Source organism: Leopardus geoffroyi, chromosome A2 (assembly GCF_018350155.1).
Source record: "Leopardus geoffroyi isolate Oge1 chromosome A2, O.geoffroyi_Oge1_pat1.0, whole genome shotgun sequence".
Taxonomy (NCBI): Eukaryota; Metazoa; Chordata; class Mammalia; order Carnivora; family Felidae; genus Leopardus; species Leopardus geoffroyi.
The window spans coordinates 54,729,108-54,740,845 of NC_059331.1; the positions used below are offsets into that span (position 1 = coordinate 54,729,108).

Here is an 11,738-nt window from a genome sequence, read left to right on the forward strand (position 1 = left end):
GTGTGTAGGCTGACCAAGGATCCTGGCACACTGTGGGTTCTCCTTAAGTGTTTCAGGATGGAGGCTGTACTCAGGACTAGATGTGGCAGTGTTCTCTTCCAATGTGATTTTGGGGACTGACTGAGGAACAAGAGCCTTATCATCCATGCTTTTCTCCTCCCTACATCCCCTCTCCTCCTTTGCTTTGATGGGGTGGGTACCAACAGACTTCTTTCTGGTCCAGGGGTCACAAACTCCAATGTCCTGCCTTGGTGACTGGGGCAACCAGGCTCAGCTCCAGCTGGCCAAATTCTTGGTCCCAAATTCTTCCTGGTTTTTAAATGTTAGTTATTCAGTTTTTTTCAAATCACTGTGGCAGTCAAACAAAACCATCTGTGAGCAGGTGGTGGCCCCAGGCTACCAGGTTTGGCATTCTGAAAACTGTCCCTCTCTCCCACTGTACAGATGAGAAAATTGAGGCCCAGGGAGCCGGGGGCATTTGCCAGAAGTGACACAGTCAAGATCAGAACCCAAGTCCCAATTGTCCCCTACTTTTTTCCTCTGTCCTCTCCCCCCTTCTCTTTCTCCTTCTCTGTCTCTCTCTCTGTCTCTCCCTGTGTCTCTTTGGTGTTTGTCTCTGCTCTCAGTGTGCCTCTTTCAGTCTTTGTCACTATCTCCTATCCTCTCCTTTGTGTCTCGTTTTAACGGTGTGATTCGCTATCTCTCTGCCTCCCTCTGTCCTCTCCATGAGCGTTCTCTTAGACAACAAACCTTCGGAGACGGGTGCAGAAGCGACCCAACATCAGCACCCCAGGCTCCGGCCCCCGCCGCCCCCGCCGCCCCCGCCGCCCCCGCCCCAGATTTCCGGGGGAGCTGGCGGGCGGGGTACCCACGGGGCCGGCTGCCGTCAGCGCCCCTTCCTGGCGTCCGCGACCCCTCCCCGCTGACCTCACCCGCGCCTCCGCCCCGCGCAGATATAAGCAGCGGCCCCTCCGAGAAGCCGGCAGCGGGGTCCGGGTCCTGCCAGCGCTCCCCGCCTCCTGATCCGCCGGCTCTAGGCCCCAAAACTCCGAACTCGGAGCCCCACGATCTCGGACCGGTCCCGCGGAGCTCGCGCCCGGCAGGTAACCATCTCTGTTCCCTCGCCTCCCCGCAGGAGCGTCCGGGAGCACTGGAAAGGGAGCCCTCTCCACCAGCCCTCGGTGAGGCCGGGAAGAAGCCGCGGCTTTTGTCCCCCGAGCGCCTCCCGGAGCGTGGCACCCGCGCACCGGCTGGGGCGCTGCGCTCATACCCCCCGGGGCTTCCACAGCGCGGGCCACGGACTGGACGAGGCAGCTGGTGGTGCGGGCACACTGGTGGCGTTCACTCCTGTGCGCTCACGTCCCGGCCTCTGCAACGCTCGGCGCCCAGTGTCGGTAGGATGGAAAGTTCTCCATCCTACCCCTGCCTAGATGGCAGCTGTAGGTCCGCGCCGGGACGTCGGGGCAGAACTGGGCAGAGCTGGGTGTCTGGCGTCAGAGCCTGAGGGTTAGAATCCGAGTCCTGACGTTAGAGACTGATTTTCGCTTTGGACTCGAATCTTAGCCTTAGAGTGTCAGCCTCAGCGTTAGAAACAATTTCACTGTTGAAATTAGGATTTTAGAGTCAGAACTGGTGGTTTCCTAGCTTAGCCAAAGAATCTTAGCATTGGAAATAGAATCTAAGAGTTGGAATTGGAACGGTGACATGGGAATTCGAATGTTGGGAAAGGAGCGTTGGACCAAAAATGTGGCGCCGGGAAGAATCTTGGCCTGCGACGCAGGAATTAGCATTGTGGCCGTCGGGCCCCGCGCTCTTGGTGGCTACACTCCTGGCGAGCCTGCAGCGCGCTGGCTTCCCCAGCTCCGGGTGACACTGAGGAGTGGCGGTGGCGATGGGGTTCCCACGGCTTCCAGGCTTGCGCAGGCACAACTGGGCGGGGGCAGGTACTCCAAGCATCTCTGTGGGTGAGGACACTCAGAGCCTGAGGCTGCCCCTACCCCACCCTAAGGTAGCAGGTGGTCCTGGCCGCAGGGGAGTGTTTGAATTTGTTACCCACCTTGGGGACCCGCTGGGACAGGAAAGGGGGAGGTGGTGGAGGGCTGGAAGAGGGGCTCCGCCCGCTTATACTCTCTGTACTCCCAATCCTAGGCCCCGCAATGCCTGGCCCTTGGTTGCTGCTCGCCTTGGCATTGACCTTGACCGTGGCCCAGCCGGAGGTGGCCCAGCACGAGGCCGGTGAGCACGCAGGCCTGGATGACCTCTTGCGCCAGGCAGAGGGCCTCCTCCTCCTCCAGGAAGACCTCCTGCGTCTGCGAGGGAATCAGGACGATGGAGAATCAGGTGAGGGGTGGGTCTGTCCTTCCTACCAGAGGCCCCCAAGAGGGTTGGGGGAAACCCAGATGCAGAGGTGGGGAGCAACTTGGTCATCCAAACTCTTGCCTTTCAGAAGTTTAGAAACTGTTGGCCATAACCTCCTCAGGATCATGAGCTGACCTTTTTCTGAGATCAGATTTCTATTCCATGCCCATCCTGGGAATGTTTTACAGAGAGCAGGCTTCCAGTGGGGAAGATTCTGTGCAGGGGATAGAGAAAAAGTCTCTCTGTATGTGAGAGTTTTAATTACTACTTACTAGACTCATATATGCCAGGCACTGTTCTAAGTCCTTCAAACACTTTATCACACTATTTAATCATCCTAACAAGCTCTTAGACTGATACTGTTATTACTCATTTTACACAGAAGAAAACTGAGGCTCAGGAAGTTAAGTAAGTTGCTTATGGTCACACAGCTAGGGAGTGGCAGAGCTAGGACTAGAACCAGAGGTCATGCCTTTGACCATCTGTATCTGTGTGTGTGTCTGTGATGTCTAAGAGGCTATATACAAGGCTGTGACTCTGGATGAGTGCTGCAGGGAATCTGCCTTAAGTAGGAGCAAGGCTGGAGTGGGCACTTGGGGGTCAGGAGGTCCCTCACTGGCCCCTGTCCTTCCCCAGAGTCCCAGATCATTCAACCCGACTGGCTCTCCAAGCGTCAGCATCCTGGCAAAAGGGAAGAGGAGGAGGCAGAAGACGGAGTTGAAGAGGAAGAAGAAGGAGGGGCCATGGGCCCCCACAAGCGGCAGCACCCTGGCCGGCGGGAGGATGTGGCTGCATGGTCAGAGGTAACTCAGCAGAAGCGGCAGCACCCTGGCCGGCGCTCCTCCTGGCTTGGGTACACTTTCACCAAGAGGCAGCACCCAGGCAGACGGCTGGTGGATCCCAAGGCCCAAAGGAGCTGGGAAGAAGAGGAAGAGGAGGTGGAGGAGGGAGAGCTGATGCCTGAGAAACGCCAACATCCGGGCAAGAGGGCTCTGGGAGGCCCATGTGAGCCTCAGGGAGCCTGTGGTCAAGCCAGCCTCCTGCTGGGGCTCCTGGATGACCTGAGCAGGGGTCAGGGGGCTGAGGAGAAGCGGCAGCATCCTGGGCGGCGGGCGGCCTGGGCCAGGGAGCCCCTGGAGGAGTGAACCCAGCTTCCTATCAAGTTTGGGGTCTAAGAATGTCTTAAGTCCTGTGGGTCCTATTCCCTTTGTGACTCCTTCTTTCCCTCCTCCTTAGATCCCTGACCATAAACCTGAGCCCCCTGTATGTACAACACCCAGTTCCCTGGCCTTGTTCCCCCTCCCCCTTCAGGGACATGAGAACGGGAGCCTGAGTTAAAACCCTGGATTACCCCACTTTGCCCTGTTGGCAGGGGACAGATCCCAGAGTCCCTCTCCCTGCACCCCCACAGGCTGCTTCCCTTCCTTAGCCCTGGCTAAAAATGACCCTTCTGTGTCTTTTAAGGGATCCCCAGAGAGGAGCAGGGTGACTGGGTCCAGCAGCCAGTGAGATCAGGGTGGGATTGAAGATGTGATGTCCAAATCCAGTTTCTGTCCCCTGCTCCATGAGTCAAGATTTGCCACATGTCAACTTTATTTACCTCCAGAACTGGGGGTCTCCTCTGCTTCTTGGGCCTCCTTTTTGTGGGTGTTCAGAGCCCTGACCCATGGCTATGTTCTGCTTAGGGGAATGATGGCAGGTGGAGGCATCCTGTGCTGTGCTGTGTGGTGGTTGTGGGAATAAAGATGTGCGGGCGTATGTAAACAGCCCTGAATGCTGAACTTGTATATAACCCTCTAGGCGCCTTCCCCTTGTCCGTGATCATCATCTGAATGATAATAAAACATGCATCCAGATAATCTTGGAACTCTGTGGCTCTAGTTTTTTCTCAGCTGTCGTGGGGTGTCTCTTTCTAACATTGAGGGGGACAGGATTAAGGCTCCTCAGTTCTGTTGAGAAGGGCATCAGGACTTGTAATCGTCATGGTTCAATGGCAAGAATCAACAATCTGTGTCATCCAGCAGAGACAATGAGGACATAAGACTAGGCTGTGGTTGGGAACTCAAACTAGCAGCCTTCTGGGCCTGGGCAGGAAAGCAAGCCGGGTGCAGGACAAGAGGGACTGGGGCAAAATGAAGAGGCCAGCTAAGTGGAGACACTTAAATCCAAAAACTTGAACATCATGTGAATCAATAACAACAACACATACACAACACTTGTTATGTGTCAGTCACTGTCCTGAGCAATTTACATATACTAATTCTTTTCTTTTTTTTTAGTGTTTTATTTTTTTAAGTAATTTCTACACCCAACGTAGGGCTTGAACTCCCAACCCTGAGATTGGGAGCTGCAGACTCCTCCGACTGAGCCAGCTGAGCTTCCCTATATTAATTCTTTTAGTCCACACAATAATCCCTCTAGGTATTATTACTATTATTATGCCCATTTTCCTGATGAAGAAACAAAGGTACAGAAAGGCTAAGTAACTTGTTTGAAGCTGAGTTTGGCCCACTCACTGCTGGTTTGCAACCTCTGATTTAAACTGGCCTCCCAGGGGTACCCGGGTGGCTTAGTTGGTTAAGCAGTTAAGCCTCCGACTCTTGATTTTGGTTCAGGTCATGATCTCACGGTTTGTGGGATCAGACTCCTCGCTGACAGAACAGAGCCTCCTTGGGATTCTTTCTCTTCCTCTCTCTGCCCCTCCCCAGCTAGCTCTGTCTCTCACTCTCAAGATAAATACACTTAAAAATAAACAAATAAACAAACAAACTGAATTCCCAAATTTTCTCAGGCCTTAGACTCTGAATTAGACCACCATTTGTTTGGTGGATGGGTGAGCTATTCGGCTTTTCTGCAAAACAGCTTTTGGTCACTTTCTTGGGCAGTGGAAGGAGGGGGCTAGAAGGGTATCTGAGCTCCAGCTCCTCTCCTTGGGGGACACATGGTTCAGGTGTGGTTGGGACAGAGGAAGACTTGTGGTTTATTAGATGCATGCACACCCACATCTCCAATATTATTCCCCAAAGCCCTCTGAAACATTAAGCATTTGATGAATTTGTGGATTTTTCTCACTTTCAGATGAAAGAACCAACACAGAGACTAGTGTCTTGCCCCAGGGTGCATGAAGCATGTAGGGCTGGCCTTCCTTTATGCCTGACTTTCCACCCCACTGGGCTGCCTTCCTCTGGAAGGTCTTAAGACAACCTTAAAACACCAATTGTCACCATCAGGGCAAGTGGGGCCCTAATAACATTCCCTCTGCTCACAGTACCCCTCTGAAAGGTGAGTGCCCTAATAGAGGCAATGTGGACCACTGATACAGTACTTCCTTGGTGCTCAGTGCTTATAGACACTTTCTCAGTGAATCTTGTGACCACCCCAGGACAGTTACCATGTCCATGCCGTTGAAGAAAGTTGAGCTGAATAAGTGGAGCCCTTGACCAAGGATATACTCTACCCTCTTCCGCTTCCAAACTTGACTGATGTGGGAAGTGGTGTTTCCTCCTCAGATATGGGAAGACTTGAAGAGTGTGAGAAACCCACCTCCTAGCCATTTAAGGTTTTTCCCTCTGCTCCTGTGAGTGATTGTACCAATGCACATGATGGAAAGGATCGGGCATTGGCTTCGGTCCCAGACAGATGATTAAACTAGTTGGAGCCTCAGTCTTCTCATCTGTAATATGGGCACAGCAATCCCTACGCCTCCCTCAGAGTTTTTCTAAGAAGTAAATGGGATGCAGTAATATGCGTACAGTCCTTGCACAGTGTGTGGCCCCAAGTAGACCATTGATAAACAGCATTTTGAGCTCTAGAGCCCCAGGACCAGAGGGACTCAAAACTGAACCTTGCAGAACAATTTACTCTTTCTTTCATTCTCCAATCACACACACACACAAAGTAAAACAAAACAAAACACATTTAAAAACAAAAATCAGTTACGGGCGCTTTATTATGAGTCCATGCCAGGAACTGGAGCTTTATGGGTCTATGTGCTGCTCCCCCAAATACTCCCTCTCCTTCCCACTCTTATACTGGTGCCTTTTGCCCAGCTTAGGATGCTGAGACAGAGATGCTCCACATGCTTCCCTAAACTCCCCCAGCTTCCCTTGCACTTGGGATGAAGTCATGACTAGCCCTGGCCAATGAGCTGTGAGCAGACAGGTGTCACTCCCCAGCTGAGGCAGTTAGAGCCCATGAGTCTCCTTTACCCCTTTCTTCCTGCCTTAGAAGCCTGGGGGGGCCACGTGTTGAGATGGCAGAACACATGATGGCAGGATTCTAGACCCCAGAGTCACAAGGTTGAAGTTAGACACTGCACACCCACATCAGACTTCTCACGTGTGAGAAATAAACTCATATTAAGTCACTGAGATTTCAGGGTTTATTTGTTACTGCGGATGACTTAGCCAATCCTGACTAACACAGATGCCTCCTCCCTTGGTCTCTCTCCACTGAAACCCTTCCCATCTTTCCTTTCTCACATATGTCTGCCTTTATTGAAGCTGCTTAGATCAGGGCCCAGCATGAAATAGGTGCTTCACTGAGTGGATGTGGAAAGCTTCAGGTTACTTCTATCTTAGGTCCCCCAGCCTAACTTCCTGGGGATCCCTGCCCTTAAGGGGCTCCCTTGCCAGTGAAGAGACAGACAAGCAAACGGATGATGGCCACTTAGGGTAAGAAGTGTTGATTTTGGTGAGCAAAGCATGCAAGGGGAGCACAGATGAGGGGTCATTGGGTGAACAGGCTTCCCGGAGGGGGAAGCATCCAAGCTGAGTCAAAGGATAAACAAAAGGAAAGACATTTCAGGCAGAAGAAAAGAGCATTAACAAAGGCTTAGTGGGAAGAAATAATGTGTTATTGGAGTTGCTAACATCTGAAATCTGAGGTATTTTGGATCCTCCCTTTCCTCTTCCACCTTGTCCTCTAGCCCTGAAGGGGATGTGACTCATCCAGGCTTTGTGCCTTATCCAGTCCTCCCTCTCTCTCCCCGGCTCAGTCCAGTCCCCACATAGGGACTCAGACCACCATGGTTTGGATGTGTAAGAAAGCAGTGTGGTTTGGAGTGGAATCAGGGAAGGCTTCATTGGGGGGAAGGGACAGCTTTGAAGGATGAAAGAAAAAAAAATTCCTGAGCACTTCCCCTGGGGCCAAACATTAGGAAAAGTACTCTTTTTTAAATTTCATTATTTTTTTTAGAGAGAGAGAGGGCGCTGGGGAGGGACACAGGGGGAAAGAGAGAATCTCACGGCAAGTTTCATGCTCAGTGTGGAGCCAGATGGGTGGGTGGGGGGGCGGGGACGCGGTTGTCAGACCCATAAACCATGAGATTATGACCTGAGCCGAAGACAGACACTTAACCTATTGAGCCACCCAGGCACTTCTAGAGCCTTCTTCTCTCCTACTTTTTATATTACCTGTGTTCCCTTCTGTGTGTCTTCCTGCACTGTGGAGGTTGGAAAGCAAAGACTATATTTCTCAGACTCCCTTGCAGCTAGAGTCTTGGATTCCACAGTAAGTTCTCCACATGGACGCTTTCATGTGAGATTTGGAAGGCTGCTTTGACTACTCCTGCTGAAAAGCAGGGCTATAGTGAGGTGTGATGTTTCTGTAACAGCTTTCTCGTGTCCAAACCCTAGCTTTGGAAGTATCTAGAGTCAGCTATGGATAGCAGCTTTCTGTCCAGCTTCACAGCTTTACCAGTATGGTTTTTTTCTTTTTCTTTTCCTTCTAAACAACTCGATTAGGCATACGTTTTACATGTAAAAATTACCCTGAATTGTAGGCATACAATTCAATGATTTTTAGTAATTTTTTAAAAACATTTTCAGACCCCCAGTAAGGTAATGCTTACAATGAATCTCTCTCCCTACCATCAGCCCCAGGCAGCCACTTACTACTTTTTCTCCATCAATCTGTCTTTCCTAGACATTTAGTACATATAGAATCATTCAATATGTGGTTTCTTGTTCCTGGCTTCTACCAATTAGCACTTTTTTGAATTTCATCCATGATGCAGCATGTTTTGATAGTTTGTTCCTTTTTATTGCTGACTAGTGCTCCAAAGAGTGAGTTGTCAAGTTCAATAATCCCAATGGCTGTCTCCTCATTTCCCACTTTCCTGAGTGGAAACAGAGGAAACAGCTTCCCTGGCAGGTCACTTATGTGGTATCACTCTGCAATCCTGCTCCTTAAACCCTCGACAATTTCATAAACACCTAGTTCCAAAAGTGATTCTCAAAATATTCAACAACTGGTTTAAGACAGGCATCAGTGAATCAGGACACATGTCCAGTTACAATGGATGGATTCAGATACACTTGTGAGGCCACAGCAGTGCCAGGGGCTGAATGCCAACCCTGCTGTGTTACCTCTTTTTGCTTAACATTTCCAAAAGGCTTTCTGGTTGCTCTGCTGAATCTGATGATTCACACTAGGTAACTCCTTACTCTTCCTTAACTGTCACTTCAGATGACACTTTGTCAGGATGTGGCACTGCATCTCTCCTGCCCCTTCCTTGAGGCTATCACAGTTTGTGATTATATCTGTCTTAGGCTGGGTGCCCCCAGCACCAGACTCCCGGACAAGGATTTGAGTCCAAGTAGTTTACCTGCAGGGTAGTCCCAGGGGTGTAAAGAGTTTGCTTGGAGAGTGATCCCAGGAAGTGGTCTGAGAGTTGGGGAGTGACTGGGAAAAGGGAGGGAAGTGCATGTGGAATGCATCAGTGAGCAGGTTTTTCTTGGGAAACTGTAGAACAGGCCTTAGAATTGTCCTACTCGATGGGGTGAGGAAGGTGGAGATTTTCCACTGATTCCCTTTGATCAGGGGGTGGGGGCTGCTCCTGGGGATGTTAACTTCCTGATGCTTCCAGCTTGCCCTGTGTGCCTGCCACAAGAAGGAGGCCATTGCGTGAAGAATCTCAGGATGCCATTATGTGTACTGCAAAGGTGAGAGCTGAGGGGATGGGGTGAGGTACCAGTAGGATCTGTCATAGTCCTCCTGGGTGATTTTTTCATAAGAGACTCCTCCCTCACCAAACTCTGTGCCCCGTAAAACAGGAGCCACTCCTGCACCCCCAGCACCTAGGACAGTGCCTGGTGCAGAGCAAATATTTGTTGAGTATGAATGAAGGCCACTCGCTAGGGTGGACCTGGGATTTGAGACCAGGTCTGCCTTATTCCCCAGTCGGAGAGCGAGGTGGTGAGGCAAACCCATATATCGTAGGGTGCTATGCAGTCACTACAGCCCTGCGAACCCGGCCCCACGGACAGACGGCCACGGAGCTGAGAGCTTATGTTGCAACCCAGTGTAACATCTACCCAATTACTCTGCCTTTTGAAACACTTTGGAGGGCACAAAGGGGCCCTCTTCAGGGGCCAGTTTTCACCTCTGCACTGTGCCACCAAGAACCTAGTTTGTGCAGGGCACTGTGGAAGGTACTGTCCACCCACCTTTTCCACCCCTACTTTATGGGTGGGAAACACGTGGCTCAGAAGTGAAATGACTTGACTTGCCCAGGCCACACGTCTCATGTGGACGGCACCACAGGGCTCACCTGGGTTCTGTAAGACAGCAAGTCTGGCAGTCCTTCTTCTCCCCCTGCTGTTGCTTGCCCAGGCAGTTTTGGGAACCTGGGGAATGTTTCTTCAAGGAGCCACCTCTCATGAATTCAGCGAAGCTGCCTGCCCGGCTTTGCTGTGAAACATCTCAATATCGTGACTTCCTCTAATATGTTCTTTAATTAATTCTTTCTTCGAACCTCATTTTGATTAATTAAATCCAATCAGAGGACTAGTTTGCCAAGAGACTCAGTTCCTGCTTGGGCCTCTTGGGTGGCAAGAGAACATGTGGAGTTTCTTACCTGAAGGATGTTGGCAATTAGAGCCCATTTTGATTGCCCGAGTGCGAGCTGACTGCCTTGGAGAACATCAATTAGCTCAGTGGCTAAATTGTGCTGAGTTACAGGTTACCAAGGGGACCCATGGTCAGTGCCAGGATTTAAGTGGCTCTGGTCTTCAGGGATCATCTTTCCTGAATCACAACCACGTTCCGGGCCTGGTAATTATCAGCAGGCTGATTAGGTCTTGTCCATTATGGAGAGTGACTTCCTAATTGCCAGCTGCTGGGGAGGAGAGCTTGGTACGTTGTACCAACGTAGGTACAACTGGCCTGACGTGCCAGAGGCTGGCAGGCACACGTGAGGGAGGCTGCTTTGAACCTGTGGCCAGAGAGATGGCACAGGCACATGCTGGGCTCAGCCCGGGTCTCCCCTGGGAGGGGCACAGGGTCTCAGGGGGATGTTCCCCTGGGGAACATCGAAGTCCAGGCCATCCTTGGGAGATTGAACATTGTCTTGGAGGGGATGTCCAACCTGGGAAAATAAAAAAGCCCCTATTAGTACCAGGCTCTGGGCTAATAATAAGTTAGTGTTTATTAGCACTTTCCACTGCTTAAACCACTCTGTGAGGAGCAAGTTATTTAACCCTCTCTAGGAGGAAACTGAGCCCCCCAAACTGAGAGATTGGGTGATTTGCCCATATATCTGAGATTTACATTCAGACAGTCTGTTTCCAAGTTGAGCAGCTCTAGCAATGCTGACTCTCATGTGTCATGCATGCCGTCCCTCCTTGACATTGCTCTGAAGACCCCTAGGGTCCTAAGACCCTTTCAGGGGATCCATGAGGCTGTCACCTTCCTAACCACATATCTGTGTGAGGCCAGTTTATCTTCACAGACTTCAACCCAAATTTAATCTGTTGATTTTTAAAAAATGTTTATTTATTTTTGAGAGAGAGAGAGAGAGAGAGTGCGTGAGCAGGGAAAGGGAAGAGAGAGAGGGAGACACAGAATCTGAAGCAAGCTCCAGGTTCCAAGCTTTCATCATAGATCCTGATGTGGAGCTTGAACCCACGAACTGTGAGACCATGACCCCAGCTGAAGTCGGATACTTAACCAACTGAGCCACGCAGGCACCCCTAATCTGTTGATTAAATACAGAAGCAAATAAGAGAATGTAGTTGTCTTCAAATTCATAAAAATGTAAACCAATGCCACTCTTCTCAGTAAATTATTTTTATTGGAAAACTCTGTTTTCCATAAAAATGTTTTATTTATGTTAACATAATGGATTTATAAGGCATTTTTATTATTTATTTATTTTTTAAACGTTTTTATTGTTTTTGAGAGAGAGAAAGAGCAAGCAGGGGAGGGGCAGAAAGAGAGGGAGACAGAATTCAGAGAATCCCAAGCAGGCTCCATGCTGTCAACACAGAACCTCTGACGCAGGGCTTGAACCCATGAACTGTGAGATCATGACCTGAGCTGAGATCAAGAGTCAGATGCTTTACCAACTGAGCCACCCAGGTGCCCCTATTTTTAATGAA

At 50.5% G+C, this 11,738-nt stretch overlaps 1 protein-coding gene across 3 annotated transcripts in view; it reads left to right on the top strand.

Moving 5' to 3' along the window:
- Positions 1-4,217, top strand: part of TRH (thyrotropin releasing hormone) — a 74,487-nt gene extending 70,270 nt beyond the window's left edge. Inside the window, exons 1-3 of one of the 3 annotated variants that reach the window (XM_045493903.1) lie at positions 620-1,103; positions 2,149-2,340; positions 2,995-4,217. In XM_045493903.1, coding sequence (XP_045349859.1) covers positions 2,157-2,340; positions 2,995-3,503 — 693 coding nt within the window. In that variant the 5' untranslated portion in view covers positions 620-1,103; positions 2,149-2,156 and the 3' untranslated portion in view covers positions 3,504-4,217. Of the gene's footprint in view, positions 1-619; positions 1,104-1,348; positions 1,507-2,148; positions 2,341-2,994 lie in introns of those variants that run through there. The other 2 variants (XM_045493901.1, XM_045493902.1) reach the window with 2 other exon arrangements.
- The last annotated feature ends 7,521 nt before the right edge of the window (positions 4,218-11,738 follow it).